The following is a 25,456-nucleotide window of genomic DNA, read 5'->3' as shown; positions in this document are numbered from 1 at the left end:
TTCTTTAGTCAACATATCATTAAATAATCCCTGTTCTTCTGACTTCAAAGTTGCTTTTGTTTTTTTCAAATGGAAGATGACATCAAAAATAGTTTGTAAGTGATTCTTGGACACATTTATTCTCCTCGCTATAGAAATTTAGAAATCAATGAGCAATTATTTATTAAGCCTCTATCATGTGCCAAGTACTATGCTAGGCACTAGGGATACAAGTAAAAGGAATAAACTGATCCTTCTTCACAGGGGCTTAGATTCTAGTCGAGGAGACAAGTCCACAAAAATATATATATAAACATAAATCTCAGTCAAGTGAACAAGATTTACTAAACACCTATTCATGTGCCAAGTACTGAGCTAATCTCCAAAGATTCCAAGAAAGGCAAGAAACCTGTCATTGTTTTTAAGGAGCCTATATTCTAGTAAGATTAATATATATAACGTAATTATACGTAATACTTAGGGAGCAAGGATCCCAGCCATGGAAGGGATCAAGAAAGACAATTCAAATGATGGTGCTAGAACTGAGGTTAAAGGAAGAGGGGGAGGGCGTTCCTTCTGGGAATGGAGGGTAGATGTTTTGGCTCAATGGCCAAGTGCAAGAGGGGAAATATAAGGCAGGAAAGGTTGGGATCAAGCATTTACTAAGCAGCCAGCATGTGCCAAACACTGTCCTAAATACTGGGGATACAGAGAAAGGTGAAAACACTGGCCCTATATCTCCAAGGAGCTCACATCCCAATGGGTTGACCATATGCAAAATGGAAGAGGAGAGACTTCAGGGAGGGAGTTCAATTAAAAGTTTATTACAGATGGAGCAGCTAGGTGGCTCAGTGGATTGAGAGCCAGGGTAGAGATGGGAGATCCTGGGTTCAAATCTGGCCTCAGACACTTCCTAGCTGTGTGGCGCTGGGCAAGTCACTTAACTCCCTCTGCTTAGCCCTTACTGCTCTTCTGACTTAGAACCCCAATACAAAGTAGTGAGTCTAAGTTGGGAAGTAAGGGTGTTAAGGGGCAAAAAAGGAGGCTATTGCAGGAGGTCAGGTGAGAAGGAATAAGTATCTGAACCAATGTAGTGTCATTGTGAGTGAAGAGAAGGACAGAAGGATGGGATGTGAGGCAGGTAAAAATGATAAGATTTGTCAAGTGGAAGTGAAAGACAGGAAGGAGATGATGAATACACCAAAGTTTTGTATATGGTTGACTAGAAGGATGATGGTGGTTCTGTAGACAGAAACAGAGAAATCTTAGGGAAGATATAATATAATGAGATCATTGATACTAGTTCCAAGCCATCTATTCCAAGATATCCTGTGTCACTCATTCTGACCCACTCAAAATGAAGAGATAGAGGAAATCTACTTGGTCATTCCACAAAGGGGGCACCTTTTATAACCATGAGATGATTTAGGGAAACAGGACGTGATCCCAAAGAGGAATGGGTGGAATTAAGCTACTGATGTAGGTGGCCTGATTGAAGCTAGGTGATATTCATCTGGAAAGCCAACTCCCAGTGGAGAAGGGGAGAAATTTTGGGTTTGTACACCTATAGGAATTCAGAAGTGAAAACCCAAATGAGAGGAGCTGGGCAATAAAGGTAAAGGGGTAGTGATATATGAGATAAGCTCTGCTTGACTTTTATGGGGAGTTTACTATGGGGTCTATCTTCCCAGCTTATGACTGGTTGATCATCCTAAGAGTCTGGGAGTCTCACTTTGCGGATTAATGCTCTAAGATTATAAATTTTAGACGAGTTGCTGATTTGCATCAGTAAAAGGAATGTCTTTACCAGGGAGTTCTCCTATCCTCCCAAAAGAATGCAAAAATGTATAAGGGATGATAATGGTGGCAGAGAAAGCATTAACCTTGGAGTCCAGGAGTCCTAAGTCTCCCAATTCTTTTACCTACCAAGATCGGTGCCTCAGCTTCCTCATCTGTAATATAAGAGGTTAGATTTACTGACCTCATAGATCCTTTCCAAACCTAGAATCCAGTGACAGGTGGAATCCATAAGGATTCTTTCCTGAACTTTTAACACTGAAACTGTCCCATTATTACATCTGAGTTAACTAGAAGTTAAAAGCACACAATGTGTGAAACCAAATGTATACTCGTCTGTTCTGCCTAAAAAGCTTGAAAACTTGTCACCCACTCAAAATGACAAAATGGTCCTTGTAATTTGAGGGATTCATTTGCTGGTGAACAGCTTGTTTCTGTGATATTGTATTGAATACAGATTTAGAAAACAAAACTAAGAACAGCTTTCTTGTCAAAACAACATCAGCTCCCACAATTTCTAGTTCACCAGGCTGACATTTATTGAAAAGAATGGGGCTCTTTGCCTTCCTGATATATCAATATTATGAAGCATAAAGCGTATGACACTCTTTGCCTGATAGGAAACGTAAGTTTTCTTTTATAGCAACAATGTAGATCCCATCACAAGATTGGCAGCTTTAAAAAAAGGATTCATGTTCTCAAAGCCTTCGACAACAAGACATCTTTGGGATTTTATTTTTAGAAAATGAAAAATAACAAGCAATAATGATGCCGCCAGTTTCCTCTTAAATTAATATATTTTTATTGGATAATAATTTTAAAAAGAAGTGAGTGCCAAACACCCGAAACTTGTTTATTCCCCCATCTTTAACAAATGTGTCCTCCACTATGTGGTATTCCAGAGCTTCAGTGTAACCTGGAGATAACTGGACCCTTGAAGGCTCTGTCACATACTAACTGAACCTGTTGGGTCTTTCCTTCTATCTAGAAGGAAATTGTATACAGGCAGGGCAAAGAAGACATCTTGTCTTCTATGGATCAGCCTCACTCAGTTCAGTCTCACTCATGGAAAGCCAACCAGTGAGTGATGACAGCTTTGAAGGAGGCTATAGCACCCCTCAGACTATCTGCTATGGTATGGAAGACTTATAATCTCCATTTGGGGACAGATTGGCCACTTCAATAAGATGATGTGATCAGATAACCACTTTTCTACCCAATATGTTTCCTTAAAGATTAAAATGTTCCAAAAATAGCCCTATTAAAGAGAAATGTGTATATGTGTATATACATATAAACATATGCATATATGTAGAGAAAGATACATATGTGTATGCATACATACATATATATGTGTGTGTATAAAATCTTCCTCCCTACAGGGATTTGTATACTTATAACAATTATTGGAGTAGTTGGGTGGCACAGTGGATAGAATGTTGGGCTTAGAGTTAGGAAGATCCCAGTTAAAATCTGGCCTCAGACACTTACGAGCTGTATGATTCCAAGTGAGTCACTTAACCCTGTTTGCCTCAGTTTCCTTATCTGCAAAATAAGCTAGAGAATGAAATGGCAAACCACTCCAGTATCTCTTGCCAAGAAAGCCCTCAAAAGGGGTCAAGAAGAGTTGAGCATGACTAAAATGACTAAACAACCACAATAACAGTTATTTATGAGGTGGCTTGTGCATAGTGGATAGAGTGCTGGACCTGAATTCAAATTTAGTCTTACTTATCCTCTTTTTGCTTCAGTTTCCTCAACTTTGAAATGAAGATGATAACAACAATACCTTCCTCCAAAGGAAGTTGTGAGGCTCAAGCAAAATAGTATTTGTAAAGAGCTTAGTGTCATGCTTGGCACATAGTAGGTGCTATATAAATGCTTCTCTTCCCTTTTCTACAACACTTGACTCCTATAATTTCATTGGATACAATGTGGAATAATGCAAAGAGCACTGAACTTAGAATCACTGTGGCTAAGTCTTGAGTAATGACTTTGCCATTTGGCAAGCTGCTTAATGGTGCCGGGCCTCAGTTTCCTGATATGTAAAAATGAAAGCAGGAGGCATGTAGGTGACTCAAAGGATAGAGAGGCAGACCTAGAGACAAGAGGTCCTGGATTCAAATCTGGCCTCAGACACTTCCTGGTTATATGACCCTGAGCAAGTCACTTAACCCCTATTGTCTAGTCCTTGCTGCTGTTCTGTCTTAAAATTGATAGTAACACAGAAGGTAAGTAAGAAGGTAAGGATTTGAAAAATGAAAATAAGGTTTGTTGAACTGAATTGGACCCTCTCATGTTACATAAGAGGAAATTAGTCATAAGTTTATTGTCAAAGGCAAGACTGGTAAATGTAGTTCATTAACACAATAGAATAATTATTTGTTTCACTGAACCTGGTATTTCATTGGAGTAGGAAGTTCCCAGTGAGGAAATTCTCTCTACAGGTGCTCATAAGTACCTTCTTTTCAATTTACAGTTTTAGAGAATTGCCTAGAGATAATCTCTGTAAAAGACTTAATTTGCTTGCCTGTACTTATCTATGGCAGGATTTGAATTCAGTTATTTCTGACTCAAAGGCCACACTTACAATCTTACATTTTAAAAAATATTAAATCTTTAAGAAAAAAGAAAACAAAAGAACTGGAAATTTTCAAGTTGCACAAGACCACCTTGACTAGGCTAGATAGGGATGATCTTCCCATAAGACCATTCTGACTTTCTGGAAGGTTTACTCCACTAGGAGATGTTATTTCTGTTTTAATTTTTTTTAAATTGTGGCCCCATTTTCTATTCCAGGGCATATGTTAGCCAAGAGCATTGCTACCTGCAAGACAAAAGAACCTAGTAAATGGGAACCCGTTCGTCATCTCTTTGAAATGGCATTGTATCTTTGTAGGGCAGCTGCAAAGAAAGAATGTGAATTGGAAGCTGAAATTCTTTTTGAGAAAGGTAAGGAATATTTGATGTCTTTGGTAAAATGAATTCATATTATTAGTAGCTTTCCCCATTTCTCTAATGCAAATCCCATATACAGTAGTTGACTATGAAAATAACATATTTTCATGGTGGCTAGGTGACACAGTGTCCAATGCATTGGATTTAGAATCAGGAAGGCCTGGATTGAAATCGTGTCTCAGACATTTACTAAGCTTGTGACCCTGGGCAAGTGACTCAATAGCTCAGCCTCAGTTTTCTCATCTGTGAAATAGTATAATAATAATAGCATCTACCTCATGTTGTTGTGAAGATCAAATGAGCTAAAATATTTTTATGCAATATTATACCTTAAAGGACTACATTATCATAAAGGGTTTACTGATGGGAAAAGCATTTATTTGTATCTTTATCATTCTTAATATGAGATAAAAGAGAGGTAGTTGGGTGGCTCAATGGATAAAGCGCTAGGTCTTGAGATGGAAGGTCCTGGATTCAAATCCTATCTCAGATACTTCATAGCTTTGTGACCCTGGGCAAGACATTTAACTCCCATTGCCTTACCTTGCTACTGTTCTGTCTTAAAATTGATGCTCAATTCTGATTATCAAAGAGATATCAAAGTGATATGACAGAAAGTAAGGGTTTAAAAAATTAGATAAAACAATAGTATTTCAGGTTTCTCTGAAACACTTTACTGGTTCTCATTAATATGCACATTTTTCTCATTGAAAATTCAACTTCATGTTAAACTAATACACACTAACATCCGATGCGTGGCTAATATGGGCTGGCAATGAGGTAACCTGGTGGATAAAGTTTTGGACCTGGAATCAGGAAGATTTGAGTTCAAGTCCTGTCTCAGACACATATTAGTTGTGATATCCTGATACTTAACCTCTATCTGCCTCAGTTCTAATACTGTGAACTATCTCTCAGTTGTTTTGAGGATCAATTGAGATAATATTTTGAAAAGTGCACTATAAATTGTTGGGTGTTATTAACGCTGGAAAGAGATTCCTTTCCTCAGCCCACCATCTTAGCCATCCATTTTGATTAATGGCAAAAGGAGCCATTTGTAAGTCAGATCCACACTACTGATCTCCTGTGTCCAGGCCTGGCTCTCAATCTGCTGAGCCACCTAACTACATTTAATTAAGATCAAAGCATTGAAATTAAGATCATTTAAATTAAGATCAAAGCATAACATATTCCTTTTCTCAGTCTTTTCCTTTGAGGTTTCATCAAATTCCTTTGTCTATTTGTTTATTAAAAAAATAAATATATGTATATCTGTATATATTTATACAGAATTTAACTACCAAAAATGAATTAACTACCAAAAAAGATTATTGCAGAATCTTTTTAGATATGTACTCTTATGTCACACACACACACACACACACACACACAAATACAAAGAAAGGATTGCATGTACTGCTTTTTTTAAAGCATAAAATATAAATTATACTCATGGCTTTCAAAATTTTCCAGCTTGTCCATGTTTCCTCTGTCCATTCATCTCATTCATTTTTTTCTCATATGCCCATTAGACTGTGAGCTCCTTGAGGGCAGTGACTATCTTTTGCCTTCCTTTTATTCCTAACATTTAGTAGGGTACCTAGTATATATTAGGTACTGAATAAATGTTTATTGACTTACTGATTGACAGCATATGCTCCATTTTTCTGGGTCTGCTTTTTTCCCTTTTGTATTTCATAAAAGACTTTCTGGATTTCTTTATATACTACATAATTGCATTATCGAATTCCATTACAGTCATGTACAACCCAATTTATTTAACTATTTTTTCTATTATTAGATCTTTTGCTTGCTTGCAGGTGTTTTTTTTCCAATTACATGTAATAGTGCCATAAAAATCTTTTAATGGTTAACTTTTTAAATGTTTAATAATTGCCAGAAAATATTGCCCAAAATGGAATTATTGGGTCAAGGAGTATGATTAGTTTTGTAGCTTTTACTTTGTACTGTGAGATTGTTCTTCAAAAAGTTCTTGCCACTTTATAATTCTACCAACAATTAATGAGTGTAGCAATTTCTCTATAACCTTACCAGTACTAAATTCTTATTTTTAACCAATTTGATGGTATGAAGCAGCAACTCAAAGTTCCTTTAATTATAAGTGAGATCATACTTTTTTCAAGTGATTATTAACAATTTATGTTATCCTCTTTTAAAAATTGTTCATCTCCTTTGACCACTTATGTAACATGAACCAGGAGTTTTCATTATGATTTTTTAAAAAACTCTTACCTTCTGTCTTAGAATCAATACTAAATATTTGCTCTCTAAGGCAAAAGAACTTATAATAAGAGTTAGGCAACTGGGGTTAAGTTGCCAAGGGTCACATAGCTAGGAGATGTCTGAGGTCAGATTTGAACTCTGGACCACCTATGTCCAGGCCTGGCACTTTATCTATTGGAGCCACTTTTTAGCATTTCCTTTGATGTTTTATGTGCCACATTTTTATTTGTCAAATTGCCACAAGCAGTTTTTATGACAGTATTTTGATATTTGTGTATTCATCTTTACTGTTTTTCTTTGAAGTATTGATGCTGTTACCAAAATGACGCCTTTGAAAAAATCAAGGGAACAGACTTATCTCTAAGTCAGACTCTGTCTAAGAAGGGTTGGGAAGGGCTACATGAAGGAACTGAAGTGATTCAATTGTCCTCGATTGACTGATATTGTCAAAGACTTTTTAAATGTATTTTCCTCTTTTTATTTAGGTCTACATTTTTCACTCTGTTAGACAAGGTAGAAAATAAAAAGTAGTTTAAAAAAGGAGAAGAGAAGAAACAAAGTGTACATACAGAAAGAGACATGATGGTAGTAAGGATAAAAATTGTGGGAAAGGCTTGGGAACAAAAGAGTCCAAATAGAGCAGCTGATTGATTGTTCCTTGGCCTCTGTCCACTTGATAGCCTGGAAATAAAACAAGCTTCTTCATCTAGTGGCAGATGTTGCTTCTTGGAAATTTTGTGGGGAACAATATAAATGGTCCTTTCCATTTCAAGCCTGCCTACCTCTAGAAATATGAGAAAATCCATTTAATTTTTCTGTTTTTTCCAGTAGGAGATGTTGGAAAGTTTGGAAAGGCAGAAATAGTTTTAATGCTCACTTTTTTCCTTTTCTTGTCTTTCAGGCAAAGTAGAACGTCAAATGGTTGTTGTAGAAGACAAAAAGCCCTTAAAGGGTGATCTTTTGGAAGCTATAAAAATAAGCCTGAAAAATGATGAAAATTCAGGGTAAAAAAATTCAAAATATCTTTCCATTGTAGCAGTTGTCTGGCCTTTTGCTTTGCCCTTCTTTGGGGGCATTTCTCTTTTAGAACATTCAGATCAGAAATACTCGTGAAGCCTCTCCATGTTACCTCTGCATTATTGACATATTCCTTCCATAGTAACTCAAAGAATTTTTGGTTGTCAATCACAAATTTCAGCTCTGCCCTAAGACTTTGTTCTTGAATATGGCCTGAGTTAATACTCTTCCCAAGAGGGAAACAACAATTATTATGCCAGAATAATGATGAGTTTCATCATTAGGAAACTCTTTTGGTCACTTAGTAGACCCTTACTTTCTAATACTGGTGCATATATCCCCTACACCACATCTTAGGACTCAGGTAAATTGTCCCATCTTGGGAGCTCTCTCTCTTGTGTAAGTACTAAAGGAGAATAGGCTTAGAGGAGTTTCTTCAGAGTTTTGTCTGGGTCAGGAGTAGAACCCAACTAAACTGGAAGGGAGAAAGAGATCCTGGGTCCAAAATTCATCCTGGCATAACCTGGTATCCTTCAAAGTCCTTGAATCACTAGTATCAGACTGCACAATCTCCCCCACAGCTATCTTTAGTATTTTTAGTGCTTAATGTTCTACATTGCCATGAAAAGACCCATGTGGGTCTACATATTGGAGGAGGTGGGTCCTGGGTAACATTGGCTTCAAGGTTTACCCCAGTATATATTTAGTTGAAATAGAGCAGGGATACTTAATCAAGAGTCCACAGACCTTTTAAATGTTATTAATAAGAGAGCTTTGTTTTCACTAACTTCTAACTGGAATTTAGCATGTACTTCAATTAAAAAAATTTTTTAAAATTGTTTTGAGAAGGGGTCCGTAGGCTTCAGGAGAGTACCAAAAGAGTTCATGACATAGAAACATCTTAAAACCCATAGCACTAGAGGGTTATAGCCCTTTTCTAGAACATTATCCTTTTAAGTGTCAAGAATCCAATGGCAGCAGCCAAGACCCTTTGGGGAAAAAAGATTGGAGGAGAGTTATAGAAAGTACATTATAGACCTTCATATGCCCTAGACAGTGTCCTTTCTATATGAAGCAATTCATTATAAAAAAAAACTAAGTACTCACAGTGTAAAAGCTACATTGCTAAATTCTGGGCCCTAAAAGGCCCTGTCCTCAAGGAACTCTAAAGGGTGAGAAAACATGCAAATAACTATATGGCAACATAGTGCACCCTGGTGCTGGGCCTAGAATCAGGAAGATGAGTCTTCCTGAGGTCAAATTTAGCCTAAGATGCTAATAACTGTGTGACCCTAGGCAAGCCACTTAACCCTGTTTGCCTCAGTTTCCTCATCTGTCAAATGAGCTGGAGAAGGAAATGGTAAACCACTGTAGTATCTCTGCCAAAAAAACTTCCAGTGGGGTCCCAAAGAATAGGGCGTGACAAATAACTGAACAACAATGTACACAGAAGATATTTACAGAGTAAAATAGGAAAGCATCAACAGAGTGAAGGCAGTGGAATTAAGGGGAATCAGGAAAGGCTTTTTGTAGAAGGTGAGATTTTAGCTGGGACTTAAAAGAAAGTTGGGAAAGCCAGGGAGTGAGTGAGTGAGAAGGTATTGCATGATAATGAATAATTAAGCTGTTCACTAAAATTCTGCAACTTTCTTTCTTTAGGTTGATAAGGAAAGCCTATCTGGAACTTGCCCTGTTATATTTACTTGTGTGGAAATATAAGAAAAATGTTTCGAAAGTTAAGGTGAACTATTTCAATAGTATATTACCTGCTTTGGGGTTTGTTGTATTTATATGTAGCATGGGAATGAAGATGATTTTCCCCTTGGCTTGTGGAAATGTTTAGCTCTAATGAGGTTGTGTAGTCGTGGCCCCAGTGACTTTGGATACTTGGTGAAGCAAATATTGGGGACAATTTTTTTTTCACCACTTACAATAGACTACAACTTGTAAAGTATTGGATTCATACCTCCTCTAAGCCAATTCCAATTTTACCGATTTTTGCAGGGATCTATATAATATACCGTATTGCAGTGGGCAATAGTGGGTAGAAAATCAGTTCTGGAGTCAGGAAGACTCATCTCCCTGAGCTCAAATCTGACCTTAGACACTTAGTGGCTATGTAATCCTGGGCAAGTCACTTCACCTGTTTGCCTTAGTTTCCCCATCTGTCAAATGAGCTGGAGAAGGAAATGGCAAACCACTCCATTATCTCTGCCAAGAAAATCCCAAAATGGGGTTAAAAATGACTGAAAAATGACTGATGGTACTAATATGATATCTAGAAAGGAAAGGAATAGATATTTATTAGTCACCATAGTATTTGATCCTCATGACAACCTGGGGAGGCAAGAACTATTTTTTTTACTCCCTAATTAACAGCTAAGGCAATGGAGTCAGCTGTCAAGTGACCTGCCATGGATCACACAGCTAATGTCTAAGGTCTAGATGCCACCTGGTTATCGAATTAGAAAAAAAAAATTATTTAAACCTTGATGGTTTGTTTGTTTTTAATCATCTTTCATCTTCAGTTCTTATAGGACTTTTTAATATCTTGGCTTTATTCAATCTCCTGAAACTGTTAGGCAGTCAATAATATTTATCGACTTACCTCTCATGTAAAGTAGCAAAATTGAAAGATAAATGGAAAATAAAACAAATAAGCAATTGTGTGCAGTAGGTGCCATATAGCTTCTTATAGAGAAGGTGAATACATATGCATGCATATATACATATCCATACATACATACATACAAATACATATGTGCATACACATAGGTTTGCAATATGGACATACCCATATAGTCACATTTATTTATGTGCATATATATATACATATATGTATTTGTCCTTACATGTAAGTAAATATCTTTTTTTTAAACCTTTACCTTCTATTTTAGAATCAATACTAAGAATTGGAATTGGCTCCAAGGCAGAAGTGGGGAAAGGACTAGGCAGCTAGGAGGTATCTGAGGTCCAATCTGAACCCAGGACTTCACATTTTTAGGCCTGGTTCTCAATCCACCTAGGTACTTTCTTGGTAACATTATTTTAATTCTTACTATATGTTCCTACCAGGCTTGCATTAAATGCCGTAATTTGCAATCAATCACTTCAGGGAATTCATTATTTGTACCTGCTGGAAACTTGCTGTGTTCTGGTAGAGCAGATAGACACCAAAATATAAATCAGGGCTGTTGCTTCATTTTGAACAGTTTTGATTTGAAGAAATGGATTTTAGGAAATTTTGTTTTCTCTTTTCCAGAAATCTTAATGTTAAGTGGAAGCAGAAATGGTTAAATTACATCTGCAATCAGTTTTTAAGACATATATAAATTTCACTTTAGTCCTACATGAAAACTTTTCCCTCATATCAAGAATTTCTAGTAATAATTCTAGTAATAATTTAACAATTTATATAGCAACCCGTGGTTGCAAAGTAGTTTATGTGTATATATATATATATATGTATGTATATATATGTATATATATATGTGTGTGTGTATATACACACACATATGAAATTTCACATGATCAATCAGTTGAATTATCCATTTTGAATTTGTATCTACTTTCTTCTCAGTTTCTAGTGTTTGTACTAAAAACCTGGGAATTGATCAAAAGTAGGCAACGAGATGGTACAGTGGCTAGAGCATCGGGCCAGGAGTCAGGAAGACTCATCTTCCTGAGTTCAAATCTGGCCTCAGACACTTCCTAGCTATGTAGTCCTAAGCAAGTCACCTAGTCCTATTGACTTCATTTTCCTCTTTTATAAAATGAACCAGAGAAGGAAATGACAAACTACTCCAAAATCTTTGGCAATAAAATCCCAAATGCAGTCATGAAGAGTTGGATATGGTTGAATAACAGACAATGAAAAGGCCAAGTAGAGAGTCCAAATAATCCACTCTTGAATAATCAACCTCATATTTGAGATGGGAGAGTGTGCTATGTAGTATTTTGCTTGGTTGTCTTTTGATTCTGAAGAAAATCAACCCAAACCAAACCCAAGAACTTTCTAAATTGATGCCAAAAGTCCAGTTTCAGTACAAGTAGTTATGAAATGCTAATTCCATCTTCACAAGGCACCACGCTACAATCTGGTATATCCTGTACACTGTACTACAAAATAGCCCCTGCCCTCCAGGATCCTACATTCTCCTGGAATGTTCCAGATTTTGTATTGTACATTATGTTGTTCCTTCAATGTCTCTCCTTTGGACATCACTACTTTTGAGAAGAGAGAAATCTTCATCTGAAGAATCAATAAAAATACTCTCAACTCTTCTTTTTAAAGCCTTTTCAGGAAATTGTGATGTTATTTTATTCATTTTCCCAAATGAAAGATCATACAAAGTATCACCTATCTATCAATGGGCCTGAGGAATAGTCCTCTTTTCTCACTTTTTCCCACTTCACATTCTACCAGCCCAGTCTTTAAATGACAACTGTCTTGACTAGAGGGACCATCCTTAAAAGGTAAGAAACCTCACACTTTTCAGTGGCTAACTTCTCAACTTCATCAGAGACCTTCTGGCCCCTTTTTAGATTCTTCCCCAAGTCCAAAGTACATCAAAGGAATCACTAGAAGAGAAAGCTGAAATTTTCTTCGCAATGTCCTGGATAGCAATCCGAGCTGCTTCACAGGTGGGTGACACTGACTTTAATGTCTCTTTTTACCCTCAGATCTACAGTCAGCTCCTACCAGTTGTCAAGGAAACAATGGCACAGCTAGTCAGTTATATAGGAGAAAGGTGAAGTCAGACTCCCTGGAATTTCTGCTGGTGTCAGGTTCTCCAGAATAGTTGAAAGTGTATCCCATCTATTTGAGCTGTGCCTTTAATCGGGAACTTACCAGGCCTACCCTTGTTTGTTTCAACCTGTATTTAATGAAAATATTAGGAAGTATATGTGTGAACATTTGATAGGAAGGCAAATGGCAATTACATGTAGAATAAGTTATCTATTTGAAATAATTCATCGTTCATTAATTTTGTTTTTATATTGATGTATATTTGTTCTGTTCATATATATTCTGTTTATTTTATTATTTAATTAATTTCATTTAAAAATAGTTGACTATGATTTGTATCCTGTGTTGGGGTGGGGGGAGGGTTTCAAAGTAGATTTTTCTAGGTTGTCTTTATTTTTTCCCTTAGAATTTTAACGTATGTTTTGATTGCCTTTTTCACAGATGGTTTACTTGCTTCTGTTTAAAGAATGTGTTATGCATAAATATTGAATGGATTCTAAATTATTTGGAATTATAGGTCAGTGAAGCTACAATAGCAGCTAAGAAGCTAACTGGGGAAAAGAGTGTGAAGACCGAGAAAATGGATATGCATGCCTATCAGAATATCCCTGACTTTGCTCGTGCTGATATCACTTGTACCTATGTAGATTATTTGACTGGTATGCTCATTCATTAAATCCGTTCTCTGTATTAGGCTGGGATAATGTAACCAAGTAACAGGCATTTGATTATGATTTTAAAAATATTTAAAGCCTCTAATGGCCTAGAGGACAGGGGTTCTTAATCTTTCAACCCCACCTTTAGCAGTTTAGAAGAGCCTCTGAACCCTTTCTTAGAATAATATTTTTAAATGCTTAAAATAAAATATACAGGATTACAAAAGAAACCAATTATACTGAAATATCATTATCAAAGCATTAACAAAACAAGTTCATGGATCTCGGGGTTAAGAATTCCTGTTCAAAACTCAAACTAAATCAGCATTTCAGGGATCCTTAAACTTTTTTTTAATGTACTGGACTCTTCTGGCAGTGTCTGGTGAAGCTTGTGGACCCCTTCTCAGAAGCATGTTTTTAAATGTGTAAGATAAATATGTCAGAGTACAAAGGAAATCAATTATATTAAAACACCATAAAATATTAAAGAAACAATTTTTCTTTTTTTATTCCAAATTTTATAAAACAAGCATCACCATATTCAACGAAGATTGTACATAAATGAAATCACAAGTTTTTCATATGGTTAGCTTGTGTTTCTTTATAACTACATTATAAATTCCATAGGAAACTTTCAAAGCTTTCCTCCAAAGCTATGTTTCCTTCCGGATACTCCATCCTCTTCTATTTATTTGTTAAATGAATTTATCCTTAATGTCCCAACCCCTCACTATTCTCCCCACATCACAGAAGATATTTTCCAGTAGACAGACATGTTCATAGAAACAAATTTATGATATGGCAATATGTGTGCTCTTTTTTACATCACATCTAATGAGATAATACACTTATGGTATAAGCAAATGAAAGAGTGCAATAACTATAGTAATTTCTAAGTAGCGATCAGTATAAACAGTATTTTGACATGTCTTCAAAAAATGTAATGTGATATGAAAATACTTGTGATTTCTCCTGGTGACAAAACCACAGGCCCTGATAATATTGCTGTGGTTCTTTGCCTACGTTTATAATAGAACAAAATGCTAAATTTCAGTTAGAGGTTAGGGAAAATTATGGTTGTAATATTTTCCTCCTACAAGTTCATAGACCTCCTGAAATCTATGAGTGTCTGGTCTAAAGGGACTTGGAAGGAAAGAATACAGAGCTTGGTCATAAGAATTTGCTAGAATTCTGTTTTCTAGATGCTCTCTGTTGAAAAATACATAGAGAAGGACTAATCCTTCCATGTGCCACTTTCAAATACTTAAAGACCACTATCTTGTCCTTCCTAAATCCTCTAGGCTTTAAATTCCCAATTCCTTCTGTTGTATCTTAGTTAATAACATTATATTTCCAGATCCCTTTGCCTGTTGAACATTGACCAATTTGTCAGTGCCCATAATGGTGCCTAGAATTGAATAGATTACATTCTAAATGTCTGACTATCTAAAAGTACAGCGGGATTATTGCCTTACTTATTATGGACATAAATTAAGTAAAAGACATCATTTAATAGAGATGAAAGGTCAAGAGCCTGGCCATATGTAGAGAGGCATGAAAGGTGGAGTCAAGCAAGTCATATATAAGCAATTGCAAAAGGATTATTTGTGCAAGAGTTAAGAATCTGTACAAGCCTGACAGTAAACCTTTACCTGTATTAGATACACCAGAAAGTTCTGGTGGTTTTCCTAAATTGGAGCATATAAACATAACCTTGAAAACAACTCGGGTATATTGAACCTACTCTCAGTTCAGTTCAACAAATGCTATCCATAAGAGTCCAGGGTGTAGCAAGAGGTAATGAATGAGTTGTTGAGTGAAGTGAATTTACTAGAGATTTACTGTGTCAACACAACCATACGTTTGCCATGTTCAATAAAGTGATAATAGACTTTCTCCCATAACTGAAGCTGAATGAGAGAATTGGAGCATCTTTTTAGATGGATAAATGAGGTCTGGAAATTGTGTTTAATAAAAACAAAACCGTACCAGAACACTGACTTTTTATTTAATTTAATTTTTTAGCTAACTATAAGACTTGCGCCAAAACTTCTTATACCACTCCGAGTGACTCTGGAAGTTACTTAAGTATGGAACAAGATCTGTATACCAATCCCAGTGAAGAAAATGAGGAGCCCTGCCAGATGGAGATCATGTGGGTCCATCTGGCCCGTTACTACACTCACCTGTTAAGAGTTAACAATATGAATACCCTGCTTGGTAAGATTCTGGTGTCTTCAGAAACCTTCTGGATTCCCATTCTTTTTCTTACTTCTCATCCATAACAGTAGGAACAACAACAAGAATAGTAAGCATGTATGAGTTTAAGGTTTGCAAAGCCCCAAAGCACTTTTTCTTCATTTGCTTCTCAATATATAGCCCTGGGAGCCAGGTGCTGTTAGTATGCCTGTTTTGTAGATGAGGAAATTGAGTTTAAGAGAAATTAAGCATCACACAGCTGTCTGAGACAAGACTTGAATCTGGGTCTTCTGGACTCCAAACCCAGCACTCTGTTGATTGGGACAGCTAATTGCCTACTACCAAGTCCCTTTGAGGAAAGGAAGAACATTTGGAATCATAAAGAAAATTGAGCTGTCACTTAACCCCCATTTTTTAGCCCTTACTGCTCTTCGCTTTGGAACCAACACACTATTGGTTCTAAAACAGAAGGCAAAGATTTGAAAAAAAGAAATAAAAAAGAAACCTTTGATTTAATTTGGATGAGGAACACTCAATATGGAATCTCATTCCATCAGATTTTAGACCAGAAATTTATTTGTTAACTTTGTGGTCTTTTAGAATTACAAGAGGTGCCCAGGGGTTGCGACTTATTCACAGATGCACAGTTAGTATTTGTCAGAGGGAGGACTTGAACTCAGGCTGCCCATGGCTAAACTTCTGTCTACCACATACCATTTGCCTCTGGAATATAATGCAAATACAAGTCACATAGAGGTCAATGTTAACTTATACCCCACTCAGCCTTGTAAAGCAACAGAAGTATATTTTATTAGATGTGCTGTTTTCTTTTAATGGTGCCCACTTCCTTTAAATTAATATTCCTTAAGTAACTTCTGGAAATTTATCATCTTAGAAATGATCTTAACTAGTTTATATTAGCCTGATTCCCAGATCTTATGAGAGTATCCACTGTCACTTATGTCCATAAGTCAGTGCTAAAGTTTAGGCAGCTTCAGGTTGATGATCAGGGTTAGGGGCTCAGATTAGTGGAAGCCACTACAGGCCAAGGGCCAGGGATAGGACAGAAAGATAAGCCAGCAAGGTGAAGCCAGACATCAAGAGTGTCTATAGGAGGTAAGCCACAAGCAATATAACCAGGAACCAGAGATGTACCACTGAATGAAGGGCAATATTACGTCGCAGACAAGGAGTCTGTGGTATTTAAAGGGACAAGAGAATATCAGGTTGAGAAAACACACATGCACAAAGAAGATTAAAAGCTGTTTGATGGCCCATCTCCTATGTTACATTGTTCCTGTCTGGCAAAAGACAATTCTATTGCTGGTCTAGGCTAGGCACTGTTAGTGAAAAGGCCAGTCTGCTACTCTGAGGTGCATAGAACTGGGACAGCATAGTGGGGCAGTAGTTGCTGGAATGGAAATTGGTAGCAATTTAAGGTGATAGAAATGCCATGCCTTCCTTTATGTGATCATCCTTTATTGAATGCATCACCTAATTAAAGTCTTTTTTTTCTTTTTTCAAGCTCCTCAAAAGCCGATTTTCTTAACAGATGAAATATTCTACACTTCTATTTTCAATGAAGATCTGATTATACGTCAGAAAGAGATGAAGCGTTTCCTCAAAAAATTCTTAAGTGTTTTTATTTCAGCCTGTTTAGAGCCTTTTCCCAAAGACCTCATTCTTGGAATAGAAAAACCAACCGTTCCTGATAATTCCGAACTTAGGCAATCACTTAAGGTAATATTTGTTTTAAAAATAATCCTTGTGTTTCTGAATGGAGCCTAGAAAACTAGGCAGGTGTTTAGAGGACTTACTATTATTATTATTTTTTAAACCCTTACTTTTTCTTTTAGTATTATTCTGAGACAGAAGAGTGGCAAGGACTAGGGAATCAGGATTAAATGACCTGCCCAAGGTCACACAGTTAAGAAATGTTTGAGGTTAGATTTAAATCCAGGTCCTCCCAATTCCAGGCCTGAAACTCAATCCACTGTACTACCTAGCTGCCCTTTTATTGTTCATTTCTGGGAAGTATTAAGACTACCCTGGAATTCTCAAGGATGCCCTCTTCCAGTTTCTTTTTGTGTTGTCTCCCCTATTAGACTGTGGGCTCCTTGAAAGCAAAAACTTTCTTTTGTCTTTCTTTGTATACTCAGCACATAGCACACTGCCTGGCACACAGTAGGTGCTTAATAAATGTTTTTTGACTGACTGACTCTTTTGGGTCATAGGCCACTAGACTGCAAGTGAGGAAAATTAGATTGCTCTCTTGACCATGGTCCTGTACCCAAGATTTTGAATCTGTGATAATTGTACCTACTCCTTTCCACTTCTCCCATGAGGGTGAACAAAATGAGACCATAGACTCACAGTTTTAGAGCTAGAAGGAACTTCAGTGGTCTATCCCACGCCATCACTTTATATAAGAGGAAAAAGAAGCCAAGTAGCTTCAAGGATTTGCTCAAATTCACACAAGTGATATCAGAAATGGGATTTTAATCTAGCCCTGGAGTCTGGAAGACCTGAATTCAAGTCTAGTTTAGATATTTACTAGATATGCACCCTTGAACAAATCACTTAATCCTGTTTGCCTCAGTTTCCTCATCTGTAAAATGAGTTGGAGAAAGAAATGGCAAACCACCCTAGAATCTCTTCCAAGAAAACCCAAAATGGGGTCACAAAGAGTTAAACACAACTGAAATGATTGGAGGACAAAACAAAGGGTTGCACCTGAGGGGAATCAGAGTTGACCTCTTGTAGAAAGTAGCCCTTTGTCTGAACTTTGAAAGAAACTAGGTGTTTTTTGAGAGGGAAGTGTGAGGATAGAGTGAATCCCAGGCTTGGTGATAGCCTGTACAATGGCCCAGAGATAACTAAAAATTGCTAACATTTATTTATGCTGTTAAGGTTTGTAAACTGCCTAACATATATTCTCTTGTTAGATCATCACACTAAGCAGGTAGGTACCATAATGGGAATTTTGTGGTACATAATGGGAATTTTAAAGATTTTATTTCCTTTTATTAATTTGTATTATTTGGGGCTCAGGATCATTCTTTCTGCAACTTTTTGTTAACTAAAAGCCTGTCTTCTGTTAATATTTTTTTTTTAGATTTTTTTTTCTTTTTATTTTGAACCCTTAACTTCTGTGTATTGACTTATAGGTGGAAGAGTGGTAAGGGTAGGCAATGGGGGTCAAGTGACTTGCCCAGGGTCACACAGCTGGGAAGTGTCTGAGGCCGGATTTGAACCTAGGACCTCCCGTCTCTAGGCATGGCTCTCAATCCAGTGAGCTACCCAGCTGCCCCTGGTCTTCTGTTAATATTAATCCAATCTGATTATTAAATCTGTCCCATGGGATGTGAAAATTTACTTGTGTCTTAAAAATTCCTTAGATAAGAATCTAAGAGAAAGAATCTCAGCTGTCCTTGACTCCTTGGTGACATGTAAATTTTTCCCCTAGATCAGGCTATTTGTGAACCCTCTAAATATAGTTTAATCTCTAACCTAACTTAGTTTACCTCCAGAATCTGTTTAACTGGGTTTTTACTGAGATTATAACACTATTTAAATAAACTTGTTCAACTTTTATATAACATTAAAGAAAGCATGGGATTACAAATATGTTGGGTTTTTTTTTCTTTAATTTTTATGACCTAAGAGGAATGCACAAGATCGTAATATATAAAAGTATCATTTTACTTACTCTGAGGTAATTTTGTCTATAAGAGGCCTTGGAGGAATCCTAATGAGTGTTCAGATTTTTTTTTAAACAGAGATCTGATCTTATGTTTAAGCATAATAATAAAACCTAGGTTTTTCTTACCTCAATAATTTCTGCATTGTGGTAGATATATTTCAGCAACAGTGACCTACCACATAAACTCAAAGGGGATATTTCTCCCTTATGTTGTTGTTCAGTCATCTTAGTCATGTCTGACTCTAAGTGACCCCTTTTGGGGGGCTTTCTTGGTAGAGACTAGTACTAGAGTGGTTTGCCATTTTCTTCTTATTTTATATATGCGGAAACTGAGGCCAACAGGGTTACATGACTTATCCAGGGTCATACAACTAATAATTGTCTGAGAATAGATTTGAACTCCGGAAGATGAATCTTCCTGACTCTGGGCCTAACACTCTGGGCTTCCTGGCACCCACCTCTCCCGTAACACTGCTATTATTATCCCCATTTCACAGATGGGGGCATTGAAGCCAAGAGATTTTAAATAACTTGAGATCTGAAACAGGATCAATAAACTGCATCTCCCTGTCAATGCCCTATTATGGGAGCTGCAATCACTCAGATGGGAGAAGTTAAATATCACAGTTGAGGAGTGTTCGGAATGCATCTGAAGGATCCATTTTCTGAAGCATGTGTATCAAAGTTTGCAAATTCCTTCCAACTTTAAATCCTGCTCTGAAAGTTGCTGGTACTTGAGTATTTCAGAACAGAGGACAGCCTATCATTAGCCAGTTCCTAAGGATGAGGCACGAAATGTGCAACCTTGAATAAATTGTAAATATATGTGACAATTATAACAGCAGTAGTGCATCAAAGAGTTGTTTCACTCTGTTTGCTCTTCTTCTGATATAATTAGTGTAACATTCTCCTAGGATAATCAGCTTGGGAGATCACTGTCATATACATGACAGGTATAAGCAGTGTAATCATGTGTTAGATTCACTGGTGTAGACAGCTAACAAGCAGAAAGCTTTTTGGATTTTTTTTCATCAACTCTAAGCTTCGGTGATTTTTGTAATAACTTTTTTTGAGGCTTTAATCACTCAGGAAGCTATTTCAATCAAACTCTTCCTGTAATTTGATACCTAAACCTCCTCCCCCGCCCCCACCCCCAACAACACAAAGAAGTAATGACTTTTTCCAAAAAGGGCATTGTTTTGTGTTCACTGGTTCCCATCAACTCTGTATGTCTGCATATCTCTGAGTCTATTGAAGCTTTATGATGGAAAGAACAAAAGTGCCACCAAAAAAAAATGACAATTAACAGTTCCAAAAGAGAGTGTAATTAAAATCCTGTAGAGTGCTGAAGTATTCAACCCTCCAGTGAGAGTTCCCTAGCAGTGGAGAAAGGGGGAGGCATTTGACTTTGTTGAATTGGAGACTGGTGTTTATAACATTGGAGAGAGTCAGGGTTAAAGTTAGATAAAAGCTAACTAACATGCTGACGAATCTGAATGTGGTTGACTTTTTTTTTTTTTTAACTCTTACCTTCGGTCTTAAAATCAATACTTTGTACCGGTTCCAAGGCAGAAGAGCCTTAAGAGTTAGGCAAAGGGGGTTAAGTGACTTCCCCAGGGTCACATAGGTAGGAAGTGCCTGAGGCTAGATTTGAACTCATGACTTCACATCTCTAGGCCTGGCTCTCAATCCACAGAGCCCCCTAGATGCTCTGTCTGGTTGACTTTGCAAGAGTAAAAGAAGTCTAACAAAAGTAACTGCTAGGGCATCTAGAGGGCTCAGTGGATAGAGGTTTGGTGGCTGATGGCCCAAATGTGGCCTCAGATATTTCCTATCTGTGTGACCCTGGGGAAGTCAATCTACATGGTCCAACTCTTACCACTCTTCTGCCTTGGAACTGATACTTAATATTGATTCTAAGACAGAAGGTAAGTGTTTAAAAAAAAAAAGTAACTGCTACATAGCCCAATGATTAACTACATTAAATTCACTGATAACAATAGTTTCCATTTATATAGGCTTTGAGATCTACAAAGCATTTTGCATAAGTTATCTTCTTTGCTCCCAATTGTCTATTGGGCTACTATGTACCAAGTAAGAACTCGGGTTACAAAGGGCAGCTGGGAGGTCCTGGTTTCAAATCCTCAGGTACTTTGTAGCTATGTGACTCTGGCCACTTAATCCTCACTGCCTCTTATCTTCTGTCTTAGAACTGATTCTTAGTATGGATTCCGAGAGAGGTAAGGGTTTAAAAAGAAAACACAAGGTTATAAAGAAAAGCAAAAGAATTGCAGCTCTCAAGGAGCTTACACATTGATGAGACTGCATTCAAGTAACTATGCAAACAATAATTAAACACGGGATAAATTAGAGATAATCAAGAGAAAGGCTTCTGGTGGAAGGTAGGATATTAGCTGGAATTTGAAGGATTAGTATTATTATTAGTTACATGAGGTTATTTATTACCTTTTCATCCCCTTTTTATAGATAAGGAAGTGGACAACCGGAGGTTAAGTGATTTGCCTTGTGTTATACTGGCATATATATAGTGTTATTCTGGTAGTAGGTATTTGAGGTAGGATTTTAACTTGGAGCTCTCTCTGATTCCAACTTGTATTTTGATATTTCAAAGATAATGGAAAACTGTAGACCTGAATTGTGGTTTTGAATCCTCTTACAATTTATTACTGTTATATTTCCAAGGTAATAGCCATTTCATGTGTGGTCTTGAGATTTGACTCTTAGTGTTTTTTAAGTTTATCTGGGCATTTAATGAATATCTTAACAGAGTTATTGGATTCAGTGCAGGCCAACTTTAGAGAAATGAGCTATCTTTCCTGATCATAATTGATATGTAATACTTTCATCTGCCTGCTCAGAAGTGAGTTGGCTGGCATCAGAATGCCTTAATTTGCAAAATTGTTTAGGGGCTATTTAAGAGTTTAATCTTCTTTATGGCACTCCTGGGTCCCACTTTTATCTTTCTGCTGCTTAGTTAGGCAAAGGTCTTGCATTTTACAATCTCTTTTTCCGACAACTCCTTAAGATCTATTTTTGACACATTTCCACATTCAATACTGTAGCTCTCCGTCAAAGCATTTTTCATCTCTCACAGGCGGACAACTTGAAAGGTCAGTGTCTCCATTTCCATTTTTTATTTGAGGCCTCACACTGACAGTGCTGTCTGTATCTTTTCCTGAATAGGGGGCTGGATAAAAAGAGGAATAACCTAGCCATGCCAGAAGAACCCACCTGAAGTCCTTTCTCAGCCTGGCCACTTAACCCTGAGATCCATCAGTTTCAATGGATTAGGGAAAAATGATACTTACAAAAGCTCTTCCCCACCCCCACCCCCCAGTTAATTTCACAAAGCTGGGAGGCATCAGTTTCAATGGATTAGAAAAAATGATACTTACAAATGCTTCCCTGCCTCCCCCCCAGTTAATTTCACAAAGCTGGGAGGCATCAGTTTCAATGGATTAGAAAAAATGATACTTACAAATGCTTCCCTGCCTCCCCCCCAGTTAATTTCACAAAGCTGGGAGGCANCCCCCCCCCCCCCCCCCCCCAGTTAATTTCACAAAGCTGGGAAGCATAGGTTTCAATGGATTAGAAGAAAATGATACTTACAAATGCCCCTCCCTTCTCCCCACTCCCCACCCCCAGTGGTTAATTTCATTTAAGTTGAGAGTCTTAGTTTCAATAGATTTGGAAAAAATGATATTTACTAAGACCTTCCCCATCTCCCACTCCTACCCCCCTCCCCCAGTTAATTTCTCTACACTAAGTTATATTAGTTTTAATAAATTTGAAAAAAAAGATATTTATAAATCCCCTTCCCCACTCCTACCCCTAGTAAAGACTTAATTTCATAAAGCTGTGTTAATTTCAATAGATTTGAAAAAATGACACAAATGGCCTCACCTTCTCCCCTACTCTCCATGGCTCAGCAAGGAATTAATTTCACCAAGCCCTGGGAACATCACTGAGGAAGGCTTTTATAAAAGAATGGAGGTATTGTCAGCGTTATGGTAGCCCCTCTGATCACCCAGCTTTTCAAGGATGATATTTAACCCTGTTCTCTGCCCTTGTAGGTCTCTCTGAGAGAACCCAGTGAATTATTTATGGCAGTGACACACATTTGTATTTCTCCACCTATACCAACTCCAGGTTCATGTTCCCTAAAAGAAGCTGTATTTTTTGATAGACTGGGTGTCCCTGGATTCACCCTAGCCTGTAATCACAAATCAGCCACAAAGGAAACAACAAATCTTAGCCCCAAAGAGCAGAGCACTTTTCAAATGTGGTAAAGAATCTATAGAACCTCGGATGCTGCTGACACCAAACAACTAATACATTAGAAAAAACACGTTAGTCTGCCCATGGATAGATGAGACATGAAGGCCATACAATCATTATTTTCAGAAGCCGTGGCATTATTTATATGGAAAAGGATCTGTTGGATATACCTCTTCCAAGCCCCTCTTCAGACATTATCTTGACGGTCAGACTAACTCTCAGTAAAGGGAAATATTTGCTAAGTGAATCTTTTCTCTTCTAGAATGTTGATTGGTTGTTTTGTTTTAGTGGTCTAGATATCACCCTTTTGGAGGCAATCTAGGGGACTCAGTCTAGGAAAATTTCTAAAGCTTCCAGGAGGCTTGTCATCCCAACTTTATCATTCTAATTCTAAATCTCCATCAGAGGGAAAGTGTTCCAGAGTGCCCATAGCTCAAGGCCAAGGAGAAGGTCTGTTTGCTTTTGGTAAGGGGCCAAGCCAAAGGACATTTTTCTGTATATGTTTCTTCCGGAAAATTGTTTTCAGGAGTACTAAAGTTGAGGTCATAAAACCTGGATTTGAACAACAGCTCCTGGTCTTAGTGTCTTCATCTATAAAATAAACTGATTGGATCAGATGACCAACTGATGTCCCTTCTAGCTCTGTTTTTGATCCAATAATCTTAATATGCCTTGTACTCATAAAGTTCTATATGAATATCAGATAAGGCTTGGAGGAGACTTTTCAGAGCCTTAAACTATTAAAAAAATTATTGCAGTCATTATTACTATCTGGGACTTGATACTCTAAGATAAAGCTTTTTCTTTTCTTTTTTTTTTATTCATAGAATTTATTTACAAGTGTCTCAGTCTCTCCCTCTCTGCATCATGAAAGGAAGCCTCACCTAGAAGACAGAAATATAAATGTAGAGCGATAGATATAGATATACATGCATGCACATATGTATGTATGTGTATATGGATATACTTATAGTATCAAAAATATCAAAAAGTATCAAATCTGGAGCTGTGTATGATGTTCTGTTGGTTCTACGCATTCTACACTGTTCATTATCCCATGTAGTTCTTTTTTTTAATTTATTTTTTTAATTAACCTGCTCATTGTTTGTTATGCACAGTAGTATTCTAATCACAAACCACAATTAGTTTAGCCATCTATATTTCTGATAAATGCCTGGTTCTTTATGATTTATTACAGAGGCAAATAATGAAAAGTATTTTCATCAGGATTGGTCTCAATGACCTCTGAAGTCATTTTAAGAATCTTGAGCTCCATTTAGTTCCCTCTAAATTTTTGATCCTATAATTTTCTTTTTTTTCCTCTAGGAACTGACAACTTCTCCCTAATAATGATTATAATAATAGACATTTTTATAGTTAATATATGATTTTGGAGGGCAGTGAGGTGACTCAATGAATAGAGTACTGGGCCTGGAGTCAGTGGCCTCAGGAACTTGCTAACTGTGTGACTCTGGGCAAGTCACTAAACCCTGTTTGCCTTAGTTTCCTTATCTGCCAAATAGCTAGAGAAGGAAATGGCAAGCCACTACAGTATCTTGGCAAAGAAAACCCCGAAAAGGATCACAAAAAGTTTGATACAACTGAAATGACTGGACAACGAAAATAAATTATTAACACCATGTTGTGAAAGCTTTGATTTGGCATTTTGGAGATTGATTCTAATATCATGATCATTCTAAGCACTGAGATTGGGAGTATGTTAAATGCGGAGTCACAGGACCTGGAGACAAATTCCATTTCTGCTGCCTATTAGCTATGTGATTTTAAACTCTCTGGACTTCCTTTTTTCAACTGCTCAGTCAAGTCCCTTCTTGCTCTAAATCTATGATCCTG

General features: G+C 37.1%; 1 protein-coding gene across 1 annotated transcript in view; it reads left to right on the top strand.

Moving 5' to 3' along the window:
- CFAP54 (cilia and flagella associated protein 54) overlaps positions 1-25,456 on the top strand; it is a 376,749-nt gene that overhangs the window by 284,931 nt on the left and 66,362 nt on the right. Inside the window, exons 59-65 of the mRNA XM_044679160.1 lie at positions 4,576-4,728; positions 7,880-7,982; positions 9,655-9,736; positions 12,541-12,639; positions 13,263-13,404; positions 15,427-15,621; positions 17,126-17,340. Coding sequence (XP_044535095.1) covers positions 4,576-4,728; positions 7,880-7,982; positions 9,655-9,736; positions 12,541-12,639; positions 13,263-13,404; positions 15,427-15,621; positions 17,126-17,340 — 989 coding nt within the window. The remainder of the gene's footprint in view (positions 1-4,575; positions 4,729-7,879; positions 7,983-9,654; positions 9,737-12,540; positions 12,640-13,262; positions 13,405-15,426; positions 15,622-17,125; positions 17,341-25,456) is intronic.

The sequence above is a fragment of the Gracilinanus agilis genome, chromosome 5 (assembly GCF_016433145.1).
Source record: "Gracilinanus agilis isolate LMUSP501 chromosome 5, AgileGrace, whole genome shotgun sequence".
In the NCBI taxonomy this organism is placed as follows: Eukaryota; Metazoa; Chordata; class Mammalia; order Didelphimorphia; family Didelphidae; genus Gracilinanus; species Gracilinanus agilis.
Note: the sequence above shows the minus strand (reverse complement) of the source record. Positions and strands in the feature narration are given on the sequence as shown.